We start from the raw sequence: 26,102 nt of genomic DNA, 5'->3' as shown, positions 1-26,102 counted from the left end.
CCTTTTCTAAGATATTAAGTTCTGAAGTCAAGTTATTTATGTGAGTTCTTTTTTCCTTCCTGAGAAATGCTTGCAGAGCTATAAATTTTTCCCTTTAGCTGTGTCCCACAAGTTCTGGTAGCTCATGACTTCATTCTCATTTGTTTCCAGGTATCTTTTGATTTATCCCTTGATTTCCTCACTGACTCACTCATTGTTCAACATTGAGCTATTTAATGTCCCGGTGCTTGATTTGATTCTCTGTTTCTATGTGTGATCAACTTCTATCTTCAGTGCATTGTGGTCTGAAAAGATAGTTGATACAATGTCTATCTTCCTGATTCTATTGACATATATTTTGTGTCCCAGCACATAGTCTATCTTCAAAAATGTTCCTTATTCATTGGACAAGAATATGTATTTGGTTTTGGGGGGATAAAAAATATGCTTTTCCCCCCCACTATCCCTTCTAATCTTTTTCAGCTGAAATTTAAATCTATGTTGTTGCATACCAGTATGGCCACCCTGGCTATTTTGAGTGAATGGTTGGCTTGCAGGATTGTTTTCCATCCTTTGACTTTGAGTCTGTGTTTGCTCTGACTGTTCAGGTGTGTTTCTTGTATGCAGCAGAATGTTGGATTCTAGGGAATAGTGTACATCATAGATCAGTGAATAAATCTGTGAACTCCTGCATCATACAGACTCAAACTCTCTCTACCACAAATTAGTTGCATAGCTGTGTACAAGAGATGTATTGCCGTTGGCTTTTAATGTATAAAATGCCATAAACATTACATGCAATTTTTAAAATTAAACAGAGTAATATATAAAATCTCTAAAAAACTTATTTCTGCATATCCATAAATTTTCAAAACTTTAATCAGTTTTATGTTGAGGACAGGCCTAGGCACCCCCTACCTCTGTCCCTGTAAACAGGGACTGGGTGCAGAGGGGGCCTGGGCACTCCCTAAATTAGTTCCTGTAAACAGGAATGAGTATGGAGAAACTTGGCATGGGGACGGGCCATCCTCTGACAGCTGACCTTGACAGGTGGCCTAAGGGCCACCATGCTCTGCTGGCCAGCCTGAAAAGAGGGTCGAAGGGCCACCATGCTCCGGCGACCTGCCTTGAGAGAAAAGTTGAAGGGCCACCATGCTCTGGCAGCTGGACTCGAGAGGAGGCTGAAGGGAGGATTGACTCACGTCCGCCTTGGCCATGCTCGAGGTCACATCTCCTTTCCCATGTTTCTCAAGGCTGAGATAAGGAACCGAAATAGTAACAAGGAACCGAAAAACAAGTAATATTGGCAAAAATAAAGTTGCTTGCACAGCTTGATTAATATTGTTTATGCCGCTTATGTAACCTGCTGATCATTGCTAAAATAAGACTATATAAACCCTCTTGGATTTCAATAAACTTGCGTATGCCGTATATTGCATGTAGTCCTCCCTAGCCCACTCAACTCTCATTCCCTCTCTCCAGCCAAGGTTCAAGTTGGCCGCGCGGGATGCGGCAGTTTTATTCTTCACTGAAATCATAATAATACAGAACAACTAACCACCTCTGCTGGGATTTCACCATTTTTCATCTTATTGGTGAAACAGGATCGTTTTTATAGAAAGAAATTTCCTGAGAAAGATAAGAAGGAAGAGAAAGAGGAAATTCGTGATCAAGAGAGAACCTAGCCTTCTCCAGAATAGAAAATGCCTTGGAGTGAAATAGAGCAGTAATGTATTCAAGAGAGAACAAGTCCTGAAAAGAGCAAGCCACAACTTTTGGGAAGACTGTTCTGACCTTTCAATAACTATCATTGGCTTTACTCAGAAAATAAGATAATTTCATTGACAGGTAAAGCTGCAAGGTTGCAGAGATGACAATGGGGCAGTGAATAGACTTGGTGGAGAGTGTGGGCCTGCCCAATAGAGCACAGTTAACATATACTTCTACCCCAAAACTGCATTGAATGACTAAACCAGAAAGACAGGGCAACACCTGTAAAGGTTTTAGGCCAATGAGTACTCGAATGGGTATCCAAGCTGTAGCAGTAGCTGGGATGGAGGACTCTGCTGAGTATTATACAATCTAGCTGTAGTCAGTTTAAAACATAGCATTTATTCTGCCCCACGCCAGAGCCTTGCTTATGTCAAGAGAACATTGTTTCAGCACTACCTGAAATAGTTATTTGTACCGTTGTCTCTCTCATTCCTGGAACAGGGCTTTCCAAAGCAGTGTGGAACTTTCAACCAGGCCCCTCAGTTTTGATGCATGGCCGTGATTATTCTTTCTGATACTCAGATGCATGTTTCTTTCAGGAAAACCATTCTACATGATGAGCGTTTTGTTTGAATTATGTACTTTTGTGGAATACTTTGCTTTTCAACAAGCACCTTTTTATTTCTGATTGACTCATTGAATAGCTACAAGATTTTTCCCTCTTTTGGGCCATATTTTAGTTGAAATTTTCAGTTTTTTAAATTGGATTGTGTATTATCTCCAGAATTTTGGATATTATTGACCTGTGAGACAGAGGGTTTTAATATCTTTTTCAGAATTTATAGAGCACAATTATTTTTTTCATAAAAACATTATGCTCACCTTTTTTTTTTTGCTGTGAAAAAATCTTTTGTCTCTTGTTATTTGGCTTAATTTCTTTGCTATTGTTGCTTTTTTGTATGTAATGTCATGACCAAGAAAATATTGCTATGATCAATTTCAAAGACTAGTTATTGTTTTCTTTTCTTTATGTTTTATCATTTCAAGTCTAGCATTTAAGTATTTAGTTCATTTTGAGTCATTTTTGATGAGTTATCCTTTTATTTTTCTGTAATTAAATATTTCAGTCATACGATTCCTCTTTCTAAATTTCTTTTAAAATGTTTTACTATTTTTTTCTTTCTATTTATTTATTTATTTATTTTCTTGGTTTTGAACCTGGCAGTGCTCAGGGATTACTTCTAGCTCTGCACTAGTGAATCACTCCTGGTTTACTGGGAGGATTATTTGAGAATGCTGGCAATTGAACCCATGTCAGCCATGTACAGAGCACATGCCCTACCCACTGTACTATCTATCCAGCCCCATTTTAAAACAATTTTTTTGCCAACAAATAAACTGTATTTTCATTTCAGTTTTTTAAAAAGTTTTTGGGCCACACTGGTGGTGCTCAGGGATTACTCTTGGTTCTACATTCAGGACTCTCTCTTGGAGATGCTCAGGGTACCGTATAGAATGCTGTGATAGAATCCTGGTTGCCTGCATGCAAGGCTCGTGCCCTCCTTGCTGAGCTATCTCTCCAGCCACTTTGTTTATATTTTAGATTTATAATACTGAGTATATAGAAAAACTGGTTTGTTTGTGTCAGTTTTGTATCCTGTAACTTTTGTGAATATCGTTAATAGGATTTTCATGTTGTATGTGTATTTGTGTTTGGGTCACATCCAGTGTGCATAGGGCTTATTCCTGAATCTGTGCTAAGGGTCTTTCCAGACTGTATATCATGCCAGGAATTGAACAGAGTCAAGTCATTTGCAAGAGAAGTGCCTTAATCCCTACACTATGTCTCCTGACAGTTTTTCAATCTAGTTACTAGATGTACCCTGTACACAATCATATCATCTGCAAAGAATGTCACTGTCATCTCGTTGCTCATCGATTTGTTTGAGCGGGCACCAGTAACGTCTCTCATTGAGAGGTTTATTGTTACTATTTTTGGCATATCCAATATGCCACGGGTAGCTTGCCAGGCTCTGCCGTGTGGGCACGATATTCTCGGTAGCTTGTTGGGCTTTCCGAGAGGGGTAGAGGAATTGAACACCGGTCGTGGGCACTGTTTTATTGTTCCTTATATTAAAGGAAATATTTTTACCCTTTAAAATATTGTATGGTCCAACGTGTGTATTGAAATTGTCACAATGGCTCTAATTGTGTTGTAATATCTATGTTCTAGACTCACTTCATTGAGAATTTTTTATGAAAGGAAATTGACTTTTGTCATTTTCATTTTTTCTGCATTTATTTAAATGATTGTATAATTTTCTCTTTGGTAATTAATTCACTGTGTAACATATCTTGATCTGCATAGCTTGGATGGTACTTATATGAGAGAGATTAATCACCATTGATCGTTAGATGTTATTGATTTAATATGTTTTCAAGTTTAGATCTTTCATGTTTTGTGGAATTTTTTTGCATGTATATTTGTCTCTGGGGCGCCCTGAGTGAAAATAGCCTGGTGCAGAGTCCGGTGGCATGGCTATGGGGGCCTCATTTTATGCTCCCTTTTGGGAGAAACATCCGTGAGTTCTGGAGAGTGGCCGAAGAGGAAATTATCTGGCGTTGGCATGAGGTGGCTTATGGGTGTGACCCCCGGGTCGCCAGAATCTGGGGGAAGAAGGCAGAGGATCTCTGCTCCGGGGTCCATTGAGCCCAGAGTCTGAGATCACAAAGTTCCACATTATCTGGGTTCTGTAGGAATTGGCTTATGTGTGAGGCTTGGCCTGAGCAAGTGGAAAGCGGCCTGGAGTGTGGCGGTGGTTGGGTAGTGGAGGTCAGCTGCTGGGGCAGGGTCCCTTGGGGCCATATGTATGCCCAGAGAGCCCGACAAGCTACCAAGAGTATCCTGCCTGAATGGCAGAGCCTGGCAAGCTCCCCATGGTGTATTTGATATGCCAAAAATAGAAACAATAACAGGTCTTATTCTCCTGACCCTGAAAAAGCCTCCAAGTGTTGGGAAAGACGAATAAGAAAAGGCTGCTAAAATCTCAGGGCTGGGTCCAATGGAGACATTTACTGGCGCCTGCCTGAGTTAATCAGTGAACAATGGGACTATAGTGGTATAGTGTTACAGAGTTTTTTTTTTAAAACACTGATTGTTACTGATCTAATCTTCTCATTCATATTGGTCTATAAAAGTTTTTATACCTAAAAAGTTTTTATGGGATATTTGTCTTTCTTCTAACTTTTTTTTCTTCTAACTTTTAAAATGAGACTCCCTGCGGTTCTGTGTCTGTTGGGAAAAAAGCTAGATTTTTACATCTCCTAAGATGTGGCCTTATTTAAGTTTTGGAAAAGAAAAGTCTCTTATCTTCTTTTCCCTGGCAATTGTTTAGGCTATCTGTAGGGGCAGTATTGCTCCTTATAAATTTCAACACTTTTTTAATATGCATTTTTAAATGACTAGTCTATTTTTATGTGGACTTCATTAAATCTGTATAGTGCTTTTTGTAGAATTATCATTTTGATCACGTTAATCCTTCCAATTCATGAACAAGTGGTCCCTTTCTATTTCTTTTTGTCTTCTATTAATTATTTTAGGCATTGCATATAGTTTTCTTTACATATATAATCAAATTCTACAAGTAATGAAAATGATACATTATGTAATTAACGTGCCCTTAAGTATCAGGTATTTAGTTTTACCATCTTTATATATGTCATTTAATTTTATAATACAATGACATAATTTTCATTATGCTGTAGAGCATTTTGCATTAATAATATAGTTAAATGTTTATAGATTTTATACATATTTCCCTTTCAAAACACTTTTAGTTCAATAAGGGATTAATATCCAGGATATACAAGACACTAGTAGAATTCTACAAGAAAAAAACCTCCAACCTCATCAAAAAATGGGGAGAGTAAATGAACAGAAGTTTCTTCAAAAAAGAAATATAAATGGCCAAAAGGCACATGAAAAAATGCTATACATCACTCATCTGGTGGAGATGGATGGGTTTTCACTCATTGTATGACTGAAACTCATTTGTATCAGGAAGATACAAATCAAAACAACAATGAGATATCATTTCACACCATAGGCACACATTCAAAAGAACAAAAGTAACCAATGTTGGCGTGGATGTGGGGAGAAAGGAATTCTCCTTCACTGTTGTTGGGAATGCTAACTGGTCCATCCATTTTGGAAAACAATATGGGCATTCCTTCAAAATGTAAAAATTGAGCTTCCATATGACCCCACAATACCACTTCTGGGAATATATCCCAAGGATGCAAAAAAGCACAGTAGAAATGACATCTGCACCTGTATGTCCATTGCAGCACAATAGCCAAAATCTGTAGACAACCTGAGTGCCTGACAATAGACGACTGGTTAAAGAAACTTTGGTATATCTACACAATGGAATACTATGAAGCTGTTAGGAAAGATGAGGTAATGAAATTTGCTTATAAGTGGATGAACATGGAGAGTATTATGCTAAGTGAAATAAGTCAGAAAGAGAGGAACAGATATAGAATGACTGCACTCATTTGTGGAATATAAAATAACGTAATATGAGACTGACACCCAAGGACAGTAGACACAAGGGCCTGGAATATTGATCCATAGTTGAAAGCCTGTCTCATGAGTTGGGGGAGAAAGCAGTTGGAATATAGAAGGGATCACTAAGTCAATGATGGTTGGAGGGATCATTCGGGATGGGAGATGCGTGCTAAAAGTAAAGGACCAAAAGTGATAGCTCCTCAGTTTCTATAATGCAAACCATATTGTCCAAAAGTAGAGAAAGAGAGTATGGGGGAACCTATCTTCCATAGAGGCATTTAGCCCGTTAACATTAAGAGAGATTATTGTCATTGGATTTTGTGCCATTTTTCTGTAGGGTTTGTTGTTCTTATAGGTCTTTTTCCTTGTCTTATAGTAGCCCTTTGAGTCCTTCTTTTAAATTTGGTCTTGAGTCTATGAAGTTCCTGAGCTGTTGCTTGTCCATGAAATAATGTATGGTTCCTTCAAGTTTAACTGAGAGTTTAGCCGGGTAGAGTATTCTTGGTGAGGCATTCATTTCATGAAGTTTTTTCACTATATCCCACCATTGTCTTCGGGCTTGGAGGGTTTCTTCTGATAGGTCTGCTGTGAATCTAAGGGGTGCGCCTTTGTATATGATCTCCTTCTTTGATCTTGCTACTTGCAGTATTGTGTCTCTATCCACGGCATCCATCATTCTGACTATGATATGCCTTGGGGATTTTCTATTTGGGTCCCTTTTAGCTGGCACCCTTCGGACTCCTTGTATCTGGATGTCCACATTCTCTAGCTCTGGGAATTTTTTAGCAATGATGTCTTTAATGGTGTTTTTTTCATTGGGATTGGTTCCATGTGGTTCCGGCACTCCCATGATTCTTATGTTGTTTCTCCTGAGGTCGTCCCCTAGGACTCTAACTCGCTCTAGAGCCATTTTGAGGTCTTTTGCCATTATTTGCTGTTGTCTATATGCTTTGTGCAGCTCATCTTCAAGTTCACTGATTCTGTCTTCGGCTGTAGTCATTCTACTATTGAGGGCTCCTACGGAGTTTTTAATTTCATCTACTGATTCTTTTAGTTGTGTGACTTCTGTTCGTAGCTTTGAAATTTCTGTTCTCATTTGTTCCTGGATTATCTTGGTGGAGCGTTCCAACGCGGCATCCATATCCTCCCTTAATTTATTGGATGTTCGTTCCATAGTTGTGTTGAGTTCATGAATCATCCTGACAATTTCCTCTCTGAATTCTCTATCTGAGAGGAGGGTGTATTTCTGGGAGGTCGCTGGTGAGGTTAGTGAGATATTTTCTTGGCTCTCTCCTAGTGGTGGGGATTTTCTCAGTTTCTTCATGTTGTTATGGGCTTTACTATCTGGAGCTCTCGTTAACTTGGGAGGAACCTCGACTAAAGATTTTTGGTTATGCTCTTTTGACAAAGTACTTTTCCGTGCAAGTTGATGTGTTCATTGACAGTTTTTGTGAAGTTAGGATAGGCTAGGTTAGTTGAGTATCTACATATAGTAACTAAGATGATGAGGGAGTTCTTCGGAGAAATGGGTTCAATCAATTGTAGCCAAAGGACAATGCATGGAATGGTAAGAAAAATATCTGCGGCCGCGTTAGCGGCCGCCGCTCCGGAAACAGGCCACGCCCACTTTTAAGGCCACGCCCCCAAATGACAGGACACGCCCCTAACCTGTTCGGACACGGGAGGGCGGGATCAGGCGCGGTGGGCGAATGACTGGGACCTGCCCGGCGGGGAGGGGGTGCTCCGAGCTGTCCCGCTGCCGCGGGCGGGCACGGGACGCGGGGGGCGCTTTTCCAGGTGGCACAGGGTCTCCAAGGGGAAGAGCCAATATACCTGTCGGACACGGGAGGGCGGGATCAGGCGCGGTGGGCGAATGACTGGGACCTGCCCGGCGGGGAGGGGGTGCTCCGAGCTGTCCCGCTGCCGCGGGCGGGCACGGGACGCGTCTTCCATAGAGGCAGAGGGAGGGTTGAAATGGAGGGGGGGTACTGGGTACATTGGTGGTGGAAAATGTGCACTGGTGGAGGGATGGGAGTTCGATCATTGTATAACTGGAACTCACACATGAAAACTTTGTAACTGTATCTTACAGTTTTTTTAAAAAAGAAATAAATTAGCTTAAGTTAGAGTCTATCTACTATCTCACAGATATATGCATTATTGGTGAACTTTAATTGATATAATCATAATCATCCTAAGTTGTTCTTTATACATTTATTAAAAACGTTAGAATACATAACTTCTAAAATTGTAGAGAATTCCTTTGTCCCTTTAAACTAATTATCTGAATGATATTTTAAATAAGTCATAATGTAGATGTTGCAAATTTTAAATTACAATATATCAATTACAAACACTCAATCACTCACTTACTTGTAGTCCCGTTGATATTCGATTTGCTCGAGCGGGCGCCAGTAATGTCTCCATTTGTCCCTGTGGCGAGCTAGTGCAGCCCAATGATACCTGCTCGCTCCAGGAACAGGAAGAGCCTCAAATCGTTCATTCAGAGATTTGACGAAGAACTCTGACCATCTAGTTGGTGGGTAGCCATGAGGTCTTCTGACATCCCATGGAATCCAGTTAGTAACAGCTCTAGTCCAGCGGTCATCTCTGAATCGCATTACATGACCAGCCCATCTGATTTTTGATGCCTTGGCAAACGAGACAGCGTCCCTGATTCTTGACTGTCGACGGCGGTCAGAACTCCGAATTCCTTCTCTCACTTAGTGAGACGTGACACTCCTAACATAGCTCTTTCAATTCCTCTTTGAGATACCCTAATAGTGTTCTCATCCGGTTTGTGTAGGGCCCAGGTCTCTGAGGCATATGGTAGTGCAGGAAGAACGGTGGAATCAGAAAGATGTGCCCGGAGTCGGAGGTTCTTTGTTCTCTTAACCACCTCTTCGGCACTCTTGAATGCATTTCACACTGCTCTCTTCCTCCTGCGCAGTTCTGGTACCAAGTCATTCCTCATATTGATTTCTCGACCCAGGTACACATAGCTGCTGCATTCGAAGATGCTCGTTCCACTGAGAGCAAATGGAGTTTCAGGGACCAGTTTGTTTTTCATGAGCATTGTCTTGTTGAGATTCAGCTGCAATCCGACCTTTCCACACTCATGGTGGAAGTCAGTCAGCATTTGTGCCGTTTGGCTAATGTTTGGTGTTATGAGAACAATGTCATCAGCAAAGCGGAGGTGGTGTAATTGCCGACCGTCTATCTTCACTCCCATTCCTTCCCATTCCAGTCGTTGCATGAAGAGCAACACTGAAGAATTTCGATGAAATGGTATCACCCTGCCGCACCCCTCTCTTTACATCAATGATCACTTCCTTGTAGAATGGTGAGATCCTGGTGGTGAATCCACAATACAGCTCGCAGAGGATTTTGATATGCTGAGTTTGAACACCATGTTTGGCCAGGGCTTCGAAGACCCCATCAGTCTCAACAGAATCGATTACAAACGATATTAATTTAATTTGTTTCACACATTTATTTTGTAGTATATAGTTTATTTATTTATTTATTTATTTTGCTTTTTGGGTCACACCCAGCTATGCTCAGGGGTTACTCCTGGCTTTGCACTCAGGAATTACTCCTGGCGGTGCTTGGGGGACCATATGGGATGCCGGGGATTGAACCCGGGTCGGCCGCGTGCAAGGCAAACGCCCTACCCGCTGTGCTATCGCTCCGGCCCCGTATATAGTTTATTTAAAACTAAAATCATCACAAAATTATTAGAGTGACTAAAATTTAAAAACTGTAACAGTATATTAAGGTTATGACACAAGCTAGCTGAATTACAAGTGCATTACTTCTAACAATACAAATTATTAGAACCATTCTGGGAAATTACTTAGAAATTCATTCTGAAACTCAGTTATAAATAACTTTGTAAATTAGTAACTCATGGTGATTCAAAAAGTTCTTAAAAATTGAAAAAAATATGAATTTTATGTTGTAATTGTCTGATCATCAGTCAGACTATGAATCCTAATATTGCTTCTACATCAATAACTGAAACAATGACTAAGTTCTTATAGAGCCAACATGCCATAATATGTACCGCAGTAAGTAAATTTCCAATAATCCTTTGCCTGTTAGAGGAGCAATAGCACAGCAGGTCGGGCGCTTGAGCACGGTCAATCCGTTAGATGTCTAGCATCCCATAATGGTTCCCTGAGCACAGCCAGGACTGATCTTTGAGCACAGAGCCAGGAGTAAGCCCATAGAACCAGCAGGTGTGGCAGAAAAACAAACAAAATAATAATCTTTTGACTCTGATCAGCTACTTAAAATATTGGAAATGGTTTTTAAAGGTCCTTCTTAATTTCTTAGCCATTGATCTCTGCTTTGCATTCATCAGTTTTTTCCCTCTTTGTTAGTTTTGGGATTCATCATTGTTCCTTTTCTGGGTTCTTAAGACATGTGTGTAGGTTATGTCCTGAGTTTTTCTTTCTTTTCTAATGTCAGCCTGTGTTACTATGATTTCCAGTAACTACTGCCTCTGCCATCTCCTTTAAGTTCTGGTAGCTTGTTTCTTCATACTCATTAGTTAAAAGGAATTTTTAAATTTATTATTTCATTTTATTTATCATCTTGCTAGCAGCATTTTGTTCAGTTTCTTTTTATTGGAGCTTTACCACCATCTCTTATGCTTAGTTTCAACCATCATAGTAATACGGTCTTGTTATGTGAATATTTGTGTGGTCAGAGGCACTGAGACAAGAAACGAGGAAGAAATGTATTTCATAGAGCGCCTAGGTTCTCTCTGACTCTTAGACAAAAGTAGAGAGCCCCATGATCTCCTTTTATTGATCATGGCACCTCTAAAGGGCGCAATACAGTGATGTCACCAAAGGCATCCAAAGAAGTTACAGGGAGAACATTGAGGTAGTAGAATATGCATTATTTCCTTGCATCTGCAGGCCAGTATTCTTGGCCTCCAGAAAGAAGATACAAAAACAAAACTGAAACTTTTCTTGGGCTAAAAGCACTTGGATTTACATCCCAAACACAAGGCTGGGCTGCCACTTGAAATCTACATTTCAATTACAAAGTAGGCAGCACCTGAAACCTACATCCCAAAGACTAGACTGGGCCAGAGCCTACAATTTACAATATCAAAGGTCAGGCCTGGCTAACACCTGAGATCTGCATGTCAAAGACCAGCCAGGCTTCTGTGTGAGAAGGAAAACTGCCCCTTTCAATATACTGAAATTATTTTCTGAAGCTGGAGCGATAGCACAGTGGTTAGGCTTTCGCCTCTCATGCGACATACCTGTGTTCAATTCCTCCGCCCCTCTCAGAGAGCCCGACAAGCTACCGAGAGTATGGAGTCCGCATGGCACAGCCTGGCAAGCTATCCGTGCGTATTGGATATGCCAAAAACAGTAACAATAAGTCTCTTAATGAGAGACCTTACTGGTGCCCGCTCGAGCAAATCGATGAGCAACGGGATGACAGTGAAAGTGACAGTGATTTTTCTGAAGGCAGCTTGAAGGGGGAAAATGTTCCTGTCTGTAGTTCAGTCTGTGTGTGTTCGCTCTGATAGCTCAGTCCATCCCCAACACGGTCTAAGATGATACTTGTATGATTTCTATTTTTGCACTTTTATGTATGTTAGCATTATGTCCTAATACTTGGTCTGTCTTGGCGAGAATAGCGTGTACAGCAGAGGAGAATGTGTACTCAGCTTTCTTATGTTAATGTATATGTCAGTATAAGTGAGTTAATCCCAGTTCTTCCATTTCCTCATTTAAAGCTCTTGTTTGTTTATTGATATTCTGCCTGTCTGGTTGATCTGTCCAATGGCAATCAAAATTGGGATGTTGAAGTTTCCCACCACTACTATGTTTACATTAGTATGATTTTTTATAAACAAAATTTTATAAATAAAATCATTATAAAATCTATTTGCACAACTATATTCATTGTATTATTCACATTAACCAAAATAGGAAAATAGCCTCAGAATCGAAGAATAGTCTGTATAAAGAAAGTCTGAGAAAGGATGAATCACTTAATTACTTATATCTGGAAATTCTTACTCTCTTAGTGTTCCTTTCACATGATCATAAGAAAATTTTAAATATAAAATTAAAACTGTCAATATAATAGTGGAGAGAATCAGGAACTCTCATGGTGAGTCTAATGTTGGAATGGTGTAAGCATAAAACTCTACAATTGACAGTGTAAAATTCTAAATAATGGAAGCTAAATTATTTTTCGAATTAAAAATGTGTTGGCACTAGTTTTTGTATTATTCATGTAGATAGCATGGTATAAAAATGATCGATCCCTACAATAATTCTATTCTGAACATTCAATACATCTTCATACCTAATATCTTGCATAGAAGTGAACCAGTATACATTTCCCCCATTTTGTTTTGACATATCACCAATAAAACCTATTTGACATCTTATGGTTTTTTGGTTATAGGGTATTTTCACTGGTGTTAAATGATATAGTATCAACATATTAACTCACATTTCACTGTGATGATAAACAGTCTCTCACATGATTCTTTAATATCTACATGTTTTCTTTGTAGAAGTGTCTATTAAGCCTCTCTACCAAGTTTTAATTTTTAAGATTTTTTCCCCCTTTCCATTTGTATTGATATAATGCTATTTGCAATCCTGTTAATAATAGAATAATGTATTTGTTGTTTCAACACTACACCCTACCACAAATATTATTGCTTCCACCAATGTCTTAACTACCTCCTCTTACCTACTTCCCCACCAGGTAAGGTGAATTCTATAGATAAGCTCTCCAGTTCTACTACCATTGTTCATATGTTGCTTCTTTTCTATTTTATTTATATCCTATGCATGAGGAATTTTTTGTATCTGTCTCTCTTCTTCTGTCTTCATTCACATAATACCCTGTAATTCCACCCACATAGTGGTAAATTGCTTGATTTCATCTTTTCTTACAAGAGAGTAGTATTCCATTGCGTATATATACCGAATTTTCTTTATACAGTTATGTACTCTTGAGGAGCTGTTGTTTCTTCCCAGATCTTATCGATTGTGAATAATGCTGCCACAAGCATAGGGGCATAGATGTCATGTTGATGTAGGCAGGTAGATAGGGAAAGGCCCTTGGCAATGAAAATTGAGATTTAACAGAGTCTCTGGGAAGGGGACTCTTAAGATGTGCAGATTCAAGAAAACAAAAGACCCGGAAGAAACCATCAGCAGACCCTGAGGACAATAGACCCCTCCCCAGGGGGTTCCCCAAAGAAGGCCATCACCACTCCCAACCTCCCTGGTAACCTTAGCAAAGGACTTTTACCTGGGAAGAAGCCCCCACCTGGGGGCAAGTTGGAGAAACCCTATAAAAGCCACCTTGAACAAAGGAAGTGCGCACATATGCTGCCTGAGCCCATGTGCTGCTTGTGCCATGTGGCCAAGCACATGTGTCGCCCGCATCTCCCCCCTTGAGATGTGTACTTTCATGCTTTCATGTCCAGTGCTAGGGTGTGTGTAGAGCTCTCTCCATCTTTGGAGGAGCTCGAGGTCTCTCTTGAGCGCGTTACTCCTACTGCTTTTTCCTTTTCACTTATCTCTTCCTCCTTCCCTAAGACCTTCTAAATAAAGTCTGTTACTTCACTGCTTGTCTACTCCTGAAATTCTTTTCCGCGAGCGAGACAAGAACCCAGTAACCCTGGGTCCCGGGTGTTTGAGGCGGTTGGAGAGAAAGTGACCGTCTTTCTCCTCCCCGCTTCACGAAAGTCACCCGTGGGGCCCACCGACATCAATGTCAAATAGTATTGGAGAATCTTGGGGGTAAATATCAAAATGTCAAATTTCTGGGTTATTTCAAAGCTCAATTCTTAGCTTTATTTTTCCTTTTTGGGTCACACCCAGTGATGCACAGGGGTTATTCCTGGCTCTGCACTCAGGAATTACTCCTGGTGCACTCAGGGGATCATATGCGATGCTGGAAATGAAACCCAGGTTGGCCACATGCAAGGCAAATGCCCTACCCACTGTACTATCACTTTCAGCCCCAGTTCTTAGTTTCTTGAGACATGTACATGTTTTCTAAAGAGGGTGAACCAGTGGACATTTCCACCAACCATACTGAGGGTTTCATAGCTCTGGACATGTTTCCTCTTTTTCATGTGAAACAATCTCACTGGCATGAGGTGATATCTCTTTTGTTTTGCATTTCTCTGATGATAAGTAAAGAGAGAATTTTGATATACCAATATTCATATGTATGTATCTTTTAAGGGAGAGTATATTCATTACTTTTCCCCACGTTTAGATGAGGTGTTCAAGATTTTTGTTCCTAAATTTAAGCTTTATGTAGCTTCAATCTTAACTCATTGTCAAGTGAGTGTTGAACAAATAGTTCCTCCTTGTCTCTGTGGTATATTTTCATCATAATCACCATTTCTTTGAGATAAAGAAGCTTCTAAACTTGATGTATTCTCATTTCTTTACTTTTGCTCTGCTTTTTTGGACAGTAGCATGGGGTCATTAAAATGCCACTCACTTGAATGTCACAAGAAATTCTGCCTATGTTTTCTATGTTATAATTTATGAATTGAGGTTTGGGTCAGCTGAAAACCAAACATGGGCTTGCTAGTGGAGAGAGAGACAAAATGGGATTTCTAGTTCACACAAGCTAATCACTCAGCAAACACAGGACTAGAAACTTACTCTCAAGGTTTGTTGGCCATGACTTCATCCAGGGACTCCAACACTTCAGCTTTGCAATATTCAAAATCAGCATCAGTTTGAGTTACACTCTGCAACTACTTCAATTACAGTGGGCAGTTTCTTTTAGTGTAATAAATCTGGTATCTTGGCAGACAAATATCATGGCCTCCTGTAGGGCATCAACAGATTCTTGTCCAAGTAGTTTTGGGGTTCATTCAAGAGGAGGATACTGAGCTCACAGATTTTGTTTGTACATAGTTTCCCTTCAAAACATTTTAAGTTCTACTCATGAACTCTCACAGAGACATTTATTATAATTGATGAACATTTATTGATATAGCATAGTCACCAAGAGTTCTTCTTTATATTTTATTCAAAACTAATAAAATACAATATTTGTAAAATGGTACAAATAGTTCCTGTATTCCTTCACCAAATCCTTTAAATGATAATTTTTAAATAAATAATAAAAAGATGTCACAAATATTAAAGTTACAGTATAAATACTATCAAAAACAATTTTTAATTGTTTGACAGATTTAATTTGGGGGATAAAGATTATTTTTAAAAATAATAACAAAAAAAATAAATAAAAATAATAACAGATTGATTAAAAATTTTTCCCCCCACCCCTCTCCGCCCCCATTCAGACTGATTAAAATTTAAAACTTATAATACTGCCTTATCATTATGACAAAAGGAAACTAAATTACAAATACATTACTTCTAATAACATAAAATACTAGAATCCTTTTGGAAAATAATTTAGAGAGTTTTTTGACTGAAACTCGATCACGAATAACTGTGAAACTTGGTAATTCATGATGATTCATTAAATTCTTATGAAATTTAAAAACAAATTTTCACGTTGTTATTTGTCCTGATCTTCAGACCACAAATTCCTAATATTGCTCTCTATATCCAATAACTGAAACAATGACCACGTTCCTATAGAGCCAACTTACATAACATGCAACTCAAGTAAATACATTCCCAGTAATCCATTGACTGAGACAAGAGCAATATTATAGCTGGTAGGGCACTTGACTTGCACATGACCAAGCCACATTCTATATCTAGCATCCCATGTGGATCCCTGAGCACACCAGGACTTATCTCTAAGCGCAGAAATAAGACTAAGCCCTGAGCACCAGCAGGTGTGCCCCCCCACACACAAAAAAACCAACCACACATAATAATAAAAATTCTTTGACCCTGGTTAGCTACTTAAAATATTGTGAATACTTTTTAAAGGTCCTTCTCACACCTGCTTTCACTTCCTTGTTTTTCAGACTATAGATGAGGGGATTCACTAAGGGAGTGACCACACTGTATTGTACAGAGGTGATCATCTCCAGTGAAGAGCCTGAGGTTGGCAGGAAATAGCGAAGGAATGCTGATCCAAAAAATAAAATCACTGCAGTGAGGTGGGAAGAGCAGGTAGAGAAAGTCTTGCCTCTACCCGAGGAAGAGCTGATATTGAGTATGGTGGAGATAATGAGAGTGTATGAAAAAATTATCAGGACAAATGTAACAAATCCATGAAAGAGGCCAGAAAAGAGCAAAACAGCAAAATTAATGGAGACATCAGAGCAGGACAGAGGGAAGAGAGAGGGCAACTCACAGCTGTAGTGTGGAATAGACCGATCCCCACAGAAATCCAAAGTCATTGCTAGAAGGATATTGAGGAGTGCATCCAAAAACCCTAGGCTCCAGGCCCCCAAAGCTAACCCTTTACAGAGGTGATGGTTCATTTTCTGATCATAGAGCAGAGGGTGGCAGATGGCAACATAGCGATCATAGGCCATCACTGAGAGCAAGGATGCTTCGGTACCTCCGGTGTCAAATACAAAGAAGACTTGAACCAGGCAACCCCTAACAGAAATGGTTTTCGTCTGAGACAGGAGATTCTCCAGCATTTTGGGCACTGTGGCTGAAGAGAAACACAGATCCAGAAAAGACAGGTGACTCAAGAAGAAGTACATGGGTGTTTGGAGACGAGAATCAGTACTGATCACCAGCAGCAGTATCAGGTTCCCCAGAAGTGTCTGGATGTAAATCACCAGGAACAATATGAAGAGAAGAACCTGAATGTTGGGATCTGAAGACAGCCCAAGCAGGATGAACTCAGTGATGATGGTGTGATTCTCCGAGGCCTTTTTTAGAATACTTTGTTCCTGTCCAATGAGAACAGAAAGTAGACTAGTACGCTTAGGTTTCTAATGTTCCTGAGACATCCCCTTCTCCTAATACTCTGATTTGTCAATTTTTCAACTCATTTTAAAGCTTCCCTTTTGATCTCCTCCAAACATCATTATTCCATATGCCATTCACAAGTTCTAGTCACCAAAATCAGTACTACTATATTTTGATTCTCTACTTCTTCTGATATCAATGCTGTTATTATTTCATATTCCTCAGCTCATCTCTTATTTCTAATTAGCTTCATTTTAATTTTGATTTTATCCTTCAACTTTTATTTTCAAACTTTGTTTCTATTTCTTCTGAGAGTGGCTATATTTCATTTCTTTATATGATCTTACTTGTAGCTCATTCACTATGTCTATATTTCATACCCATTTATTATTTATGTCATAAGGTCTCTTGATTGATTATACTCTAATATTAATATAATAGTTATTGGTATTATGTTTTTAATTATAGAAATAATATTGTTAGAATTATATGCATGACTCTGTCGAGGGCAACATGATTTGAAAGTAGTTAAATAGAAGCTTCACTTTATACAGTATAACATGACATCCACTGGAAAAATTTAGTGTTTCAGTTGATCCCATATACATTGAAAACCATGTGTTTTACACATCATATGACTCTTACTGCCTCTCCAATAATAAGTGAAAACTTTCCTCTTGCTACTCAAGTTTTATCATAAAAATGAATTAGTTTTCTAGTATTATCAACCATCATTTTCCAAATTATCTTATTTCCCAATCAAATAAATCTCATACAGAATGATCTCCGCTGACTTTGGATGAAATATAATCAACTGTTCATTATATTATAATAAGAGTACAATATGTACACATTTGTAAAGATATAGACATGGTATAAGAATGTGTATCATTTTCATAGTTACATGATGGTAAAAAATAGTTCTTAGAAAAATAAGCATGTGTATGATAGCTTTTTCATTCAACTGAAAATAGCAGAAATTATTGACTGAGTACATAAATAAATGGATTTCTTCCTGAAGATGGGTCTTGGGGCTAAGGAGGGTTGAAAGAAGCATTATCATATATGTAAGGACTGAATCATTTGTCCAAAATCAAAAGGCACATAGTGGGCAGTGTACATATGTGTTTTGTAGGGTCAAATCTTAAAGAAGACACGAAGAATCTGTTGACAAACATCTTCAAAAGACAAATTATGATGCAAAGGACCACATGCACTCGAATTTATGGTAAATCTTAAATATTTCTGTACGTTCCACCACCTGTAAAAGTTTGTTGTTAAACCACTGCTGGTGCAGATTTGGACTCTCATTCATTGTTAGTGGGAATACTGACTGATCCTCCCTTTTTGGGAAAACAATATGAACATTCTTCCCAAAACTAGAAATTGAGCTCCCATATAAGTCCACAATACCATTTCTGGGAATATATCCTGAGGGTGCAAAAAAGCACAGTAGAAATGGCATCTGCACCTGTATGTTCATTGCAGCACTGTTAACAGTAGCCAGAATCTGGAAACAACTTGAGCGCCTGAGAACAGATGACTGGTTAAAGAAAATTTGGCACATGTACACAATGGAATACTATGCAGCTGTTGGGAAAGATGAAGTAATGAAATTTTCTTATAAGTGGATGGTCATGAAAAGTATTATGCTAAGTGAAATGTGTCAGAAAGAAAGGGACAGGCAGAATGACTGAACTCATTTGTGGAATACAAAATAACTTACTATGAGACTGATACCCAAGGACAGTAGACACAAGGGCCAGGAATATTCCTCCATAGCTGAAAGCCTGCCTCATGAGCTGGGAAGAAGGCAGCTGGGATAGAGAAGGGATCATTAGTCAATGATGGTTTGAGGAATCATTCGGGATAAGAGATGTGTGCTGAAAGTAGACTTAGTACCAATCAATATGACAGTATTTATATTACAGTATCTTTATAATACAATACAATATAATCTATAATACAGTATCTATATTATGAACTATAATGCACAAAACTAGACAGAGACTAAGAAGGAAGTTTCCTGCCACAGAGGCAGGGAGTGGAATTGGGTGGGGATGGCAGGAGGAATACTGGGAATATTGGGGGTGGAAAATGTGCACTGATGGAGGGGTGGCTTATATGCCTGAAAGTCAATGAAAGCTTTGTAATTGTATCTCACAGTAATTCAATAGAAAAAGATAATCACACTTGAAAAAAAGTTTGCTGTTAAAATCAGAATGGCAGATTTACTGAAAGATATAAATTTTCATTAATATAGCGTGGAGGTAAAATTAGAACTGAGCTACCATATGGCCCAGAAATTTTCTCCGGGTCATCTTCCCCCAAGAAAGAAAAATACTTATTCAAATGAACATATGTACACCATTATTCTTTGCAGCACTCAGTATTTTAGCTAAGACTTGTGTTTGATCTAGATGCCAGTGACAGATGTGGTATATGTACATAATATGCCATGTATACATGAAAAATACTACATAGCTGTAAGGAATAAGGAAATCATGCAGTTTGATTGAACATGGAAGGAACTGGAATATATGTTATATGAAGAATGTCAGAAGAAGCACAAAATGATAGCACCTATCTATGGCATATAGAACCACTGGATGTGAGGATGCAATGGTTTAAAGGTGGGACACCTACATCAACCTTGGACAAGAGTATCTGGAGGGAAAGGAAACAAATCTATTAGGAAGGTGGGAGAGAATATACAGAAGAGAATTAATGGCGGGCCAAGGGTCAAGGGGATTAGTTACATCAGAGGTATTAGGAATGATAGAGATAAATATCTAAACCATAGAATCACAAAAGTGAAGTAATATGACACAAACTTTAATGACCAAACCATAAAAGGTGCCTGTCAAGATGGCAGGTTAGAGGTGGTGAAGGGCAGTGAAGGGACCTTGGGAACACTGTAGAAGGGGAGAAGATACTAATGTCAGGATAAGTGCTGGAACAGTGTATGTCTAAAACTCAACTATAAATAACTTTGTAAATAATGGTGCTTTAATAATTTTTTAAGCACTGTAAGCACTGTCATCCCATTGTTCAATGCTTTGCTCGAGCAGTCAACAGTAATGTCTCCACTGTGAGACTTGTTGTTGTAATTATTGAATGGTAAAAACAAGTCTCAATACTTTTTTTAGCACTGTAATACTGTGGTCTCATTGTTCATCAATTGGCTCGAGCAGACACCAGTAACATTTACATTGTGAGACTGGTTTTGGCATATTGAATACGCCACAGGTGGCTTGCCAGGCTCTGCCTTGTGGGTGGGATACTCTCGGTAGCTTGCCAGGCTCTCCGAGAGGGACGGAGGAATTAAACCCGGGTCAGCCCCATGCAAGGCAAACACCCTAACCGCTGTGCTAAAAAAGATAAAATTTGGATCCTTCCAAATAAGAATCCATAGATCAGAAAGAAATCACTATCAATCCTGACATGTTTTTCTGTTGTCCTCAGAAAAAAAAGTTTAAAGTGAGAGTTTGACTTTTCCTCCTTTTCTAAGGTTTCATGCACAGTAGAGTTGCTGGTCAGAGAGCAAATTATGTCTAATGCCAATGCCCGTCATATTCAGGAAAGAGTCATTGTCCTGTGATGTTACAAAACTTCACTTAGGGGGGAAAAACAATAGAGCACTGTCATGCAAAAATTTGAAAGCAGATTCTAAAGGGAAAATATGGATTAGAGCAATGAACAAAAGGCTGAAGGGGAGAGAGAAAACAGCTGGAAAGATTTGGGAAAGTGGAGAAAAACTAGCAGAAATATCAGCTGTAATGTACCAAGTCTTTGAAATTAAAATATTTATATTCATAATATTTTGAATAAAATTAACATATATAATATTTAAATGGTATCTTATAAATTGTATACAGCATAGCTTTTTTCCTGTTGCTAATTAATTTGCATGCAGTCAATAATTCTTCACACATGAGAAAATACATTCTGATACCGAAATATGCAAAACACCTTGCAACATTATCTTGAATAAATCACAAGTAGGCAAAAGTTTTGCAAACAAAAATATTTGAATTTTAGGAGGAAAACTATACTTATTTCTGAAACACCTTGCATGATGGCAATACGTATTGTTATATGCATACATAGATTTTATGTCTTGGTGCTAGCACTTACCACTAACTCATATCTTGATTCATTGTACATTGTGTATCCACGTGCAGTACAATGTAGTAAGGAAAGGAAAGACTTTCAGATTTATTCTTCTAGAGGGGCATTGCATAATGATCACTGTGTATTGGTCAGTGGATTCTGGCAATTTAAGACTATGGCTAATGATTTCTATTCCCTGAAGTCAATCTGAAGCCAGATTTTTTTCAATTTACTAAGGAAAGTTAACTTTCTAAGCCACAGGGAACAGTTTAACATTTTGGAATTTTAATTCTTCTTGGGTAACAGAATATTTTTGACTGTTGGGTAGATGTTCCTGAGCGTCACTTGTCTTTCAGAAAAAATGCAAGGCTGGAAATGTTTTCCCAGCCATACTTAGTTTGGATACCTCAAGTTAGAATTTTCCGGGAATGTGCTCTGAACCACCTCTCTTTCCAAACAATTTTCATGTATCTTATGAGATGGATTTTGCATGTAAATGAAGTTTATCAATTTTAACACAAAATTTGAAAATATACATTTATATTGCATGTATTTTTATCACATTTTCTGTGAAAGAAAAGTTATACTTAACCATAATTTTCTAAATTCTAAAAGATTTCAAAGAACACAAATGTAAACATTTGAAGTCCCCCTTAGACATCTGAGTTTTGGAACTTTTTTTTGAACTTGAATAAACTGAAATGAAAGCAAAGATTTTCAGGATTTCACACCAAATTCAAAACAGATGCTTTACCAAGAGTTGCGGTCTTCATGAACAATCAGAGTTCCTGAAATCATTAACTATATTGATTTTATATATATTAAGTATATATAAAAATATATATTTAAATGATGTTTATATATATATATATTCCTCCCGGAAGCACGTGGCCACCGCATGACATCTTATAGCCTAGTTCTTCCTCTCGAAGAACCTGGCAAGCTACTGAGAGCTTCCTGCCTACACGGGAGAGCCAGGCAAACTCCCTGTGGAGTATTCATGTGCCAAAAACACTAACAATTATGGGTGTCATTCTCCTGACCCTGAAAGAGCCTCTAATGTGGCACTGTTGGGAAGGACGAGTAAAGAGAGGCTGCTAAAATCTCAGGGCTACAATGAATGGAGACCTTACTGGGCCAACTCGAGCAAATCGACCACCAACGGGATGATAGTAATAGATAGTGACATTTAATGATGTTAGGAACTGGGGGGATGTGGTTTTTTTTTTTTTAATTTTATCACCATGTGTAAAGTTACAGAGTTCTCAGGTTTATGTCTCAGTTATACCATATTCAAACACCATCCCTTCACCAGTGCCCATATTCCACCACCAAAATCCCCGGTATACCCCCCTCCCCCCACCCCAACTGTATAACTGATGAATTTCACTTCATTTTCTCTTCACCTTGATTACGTTCCATATTTCAACACAAAACCCACTATTGTTGTGGGAGTTATACCCCCAAACAAGATAACCCTAATAAGGAAGCATTTGATAATTAGTTTTCCATTAAAAGATTGTATGTTTTCAGGTTTTAGAAAAGGTCGGATGTGTCCCAGTCCCGAATCCTGGAGCTGTGTTAGTTGCTGCTCAGTGTCACCAGGGCTCCATCTGGAGAAGGTGTGCTGGCGGCACCTCCTCCTTCCGGCCCCCCGGTGTTGCTGGCCCCGATTCGGGTCCGGAGCATTGTCCAGGCCGCGTTGCTCACCAGAATGCCTGCCGCTTCTCTGTGGATTGTGACAAGATGGCGCCGAGGGTGGTAGGGGGATGTGGTTTGGTTTCACCCAGTAATGTTCAGGCCTTACTCCTGACTCTTAAGAAGGTGTCATTCCTAGGAGAATATGGAAGATTATCTGTGATGCTGAAGATCGAACCAAAAGAGGTTGCAAACAAGGCAAGATAATCTGTGCTATCCAAAGATAGTATGATGTCTCTGAGGTTAACATTTTATGATATATGTCTTCAATTACTGTATTTAATTAAGTTAATACTGATTATGGATAGTATATTTGCCTTACCCACTAATTAAGGTCTTCATCACTGTATCGCTGTCATCCCGTTGCTCATCGATTTGCTCGAGAAGGTACCAGTAACGTCTCCATTGTGAGACTTGTTGTTACTGTTTTGGGCATACCAAATATGCCACGGGTAGCTTGCCAGGCTCTGCCATGCAGGTGAGATACTTTTGGTAGCTTAGAATGTAAAATTATGGAGTATAACTTATAAAATTATATATAACTCATATATGTGAGCAGTGTTCTCCTTTGACTGAACACTGTACTAGTTCTAATACCTATTTAAAATCCTTAATATTATTTCTGAAAAAATTTTGATTTTGTTATGAAAGACATGTAAAGTTTCACATCTATAATAGTTTTGAAGCAATGTACCTACCAAACATGAAATTGCAAATTTTAAAAGACAATATTGTTACAGTCAAAATAGACTTCATTCAGTGTGTTTGGTATTACTATGTGGACAATTTGAATCTTATTATCACCTTATGATTCTCAAAATCTAAAATATTTACTGTCTGACTCTGTACAGAAGAAACTTGATAACCACAGGTGAAAAAAGCTACACCAATATTTATTGTAGTTATTAAGTGCATTGTTCATTTAAATAAAAATAATTAATCTTAGAGAATTCCTTTCCTCAACCGAGCTCCAGTAGCAATATTTCAAATGTTTAAGAGTTGTAGCTAGTGGTGTCAGTAACAGACAGTGAAAATACAGAGCTTTTCTCTTGCCACAGAAAGTTTGGTGGATAAAAGAGCATAAAATACTTAGATGATTGGGGTTGGAGCGATAGCACAGCGGGTAGGGCGTTTGCCTTGCATGCGGCCGACCCGGGTTCGAATCCCAGCATCCCATATGGTCCCCTGAGCACGGCCAGGGGTAATTCCCGAGTGCAGAGCCAGGAGTAACCCCTGTGTATAGCTGGGTGTGACCCAAAAAGCAAAAAATGAAAAAAAAACTTAGATGATTAAAATTACCAGGCACAAAACTTTGGGTCCACTTGTGAAAATTCAAAGTCCTCCACATTGTTAAGTCAAATATTTATTTTTAATTTTTAGTAGAGTTTAGGGAATATGGTTTTAATGGTGTTTTAGTTTGTAGCATAGAAAATAACAATGGTATAACACAATAGCTAACTCATCAATGACCCTCAACCACTGTCCTTAGGTCATCTCTTATACAAAATTCATTCTATCCACCTTCTTTTATTGAAAAGTTTTAAGAATCCAAGGCCAAGAGTCTTTAAATATTTCAATAGTATCTACTCCCTTGTACTTTCACTCTTAATTCCATTTATAATTGAGTTATTCTGTATTGATTCCCATCCCTCTAAATTATTTTTCTCAACCTGATGCCTTATATTTAGTCCATATTGCAGAAAAATATATTGTTCCATCCTTTTTAACAGCTGCATAATATTCCAAGTATACATTATGCTTCTTTTCCCTTTTATTTATCATTGTACACTTGGTTATTTTGTACATCCTGGCATGTTCTACAGTGAACACAGGTGTGTATATATGTATTTGAATGAAGGTGTTTGTATTTGGGCAGTAGATGCCAACAAGTGAAATCACTGTGTTTTGTTAGAGTTTTATTCCTAGTCTTTTGAGAAGCCTCCATACTGTCTGCCACTGAGGCTAAACTAATCTGACCTCTTGACAGATATATTTTAAATTTTAGTTATTGTGTTCTGGGTCCTATACATTCTTTAATGATAAGCCTAATAGATTGATATCTCAATTCTACCCCAAGAGATAAGTCCAGGGCCCCTGTACCTAGTCTCCATGATACTTACAAATTTACTTTTTGCTTACCAAACATTTCTCTTTTTCTTGTCATTTTGGTTTCTGTAACCAAGAGTAAATGTTTTGCCTGTCTTTGAGACCTTCCATTCCCTAGACATGATATTTTTTTTTCTTTCTGAGTCACACCTGGCAATGTTCAGGGGTTACTCCTGAGTCTGCACTCAGGAATTACTCCTAGCGGTGCTCAGGGGACCATTTGGGATGCTGGGATCTAACACAAGTCACGTGCAAAGCAAATGACCTACCCATCTTATGATTGCTCTGGTCCCTAGACATGATATTCTCAAGACCAGTAATTAGTGAGAACACCCAGGATCTCATGTTAAGTGTATTTGAATTATCCTGATTTCTTTTTTCTTTTTTTCTTTTTTTGCTTTTTGGGTCACACCTGGCAATACATAGGGGTTACTCCTGGCTTTGCACTCAGGAATCACCCCTGGTGGTGCTCAGAGGACCATATGGGATGCTGGGAATCAAACCCAGGTCAGCTACGTGCAAAGCAAACGCCCTACCTGCTGTACTATTGCTCCATCCCCGTATCCTGACTTATTTAACTGAACATGATGTCTTTCAGCTCTATTCAAGTCGCAGCAAATGCATGATTTAATCAGACTTCGTGCCTGCATTATATTTTAAAGTGTAAATTATAAAAAAACCTTATTATCCACTCTTTTGTCACTGGACACCTGTTTTTTCCTCTGATTGACAAGTACTCCAAAATAATTAGCATCTCAATGCCTTTATTTTTGCAATTAAGTTTTGTCTGTTAGTGATATTTCAGTAAATTAAAATATGGAAGATATACTTCTGTGACATTTTTATTTTAAGCTATCAACGGAGGCTCTTGTTTTGGTATTTGGTGGGTCTAAAATTATAAAATTACTCACTTGGGCTACTCCTGGTTTACTGAAAGGATTCCTATTCTGTGCTAAATTTGGAGTTTTCACATTTAAATATCTAATTAGATATGTTGAAACTTCTCTCAGGTCAGCATTTAGAGAACAAATACACATTATCACAAG

The 26,102-nt window shown here is 38.6% G+C and overlaps 1 protein-coding gene and 1 pseudogene across 1 annotated transcript; both read right to left on the bottom strand.

The window, feature by feature from the left end:
- Positions 1–8,631: 8,631 nt before the first annotated feature.
- The window catches only part of LOC129405710 (uncharacterized), a 52,829-nt pseudogene continuing 35,358 nt past the window's right edge, over positions 8,632–26,102 (bottom strand).
- Positions 16,167–21,306, bottom strand: LOC129405589 (olfactory receptor 8S1-like). Its single transcript, XM_055141857.1, has 2 exons — positions 21,277–21,306; positions 16,167–17,120 (listed from the first exon to the last, which is right to left on the bottom strand). Exons 1-2 carry the CDS (start codon positions 21,304–21,306, stop codon positions 16,167–16,169), a joined length of 984 nt encoding a protein of 327 aa, XP_054997832.1.

The sequence above is a fragment of the Sorex araneus genome, chromosome 6 (assembly GCF_027595985.1).
Source record: "Sorex araneus isolate mSorAra2 chromosome 6, mSorAra2.pri, whole genome shotgun sequence".
NCBI classification, from domain to species: Eukaryota; Metazoa; Chordata; class Mammalia; order Eulipotyphla; family Soricidae; genus Sorex; species Sorex araneus.
This window is presented reverse-complemented; position numbering and strand designations above follow the sequence as displayed.

Excerpts from the sequence above, each read along its gene's own strand:
- LOC129405589 (XM_055141857.1), bottom strand. The coding sequence starts at position 21,306 with ATGTACAATGAATCAAGATATGAGTTAGTG. Across the intron at positions 17,121-21,276 it reads AATCAAGATATGAGTTAGTG|GAACAAAGTATTCTAAAAAA; the intron begins GTAAGTGCTAGC and ends CTCATTGGACAG.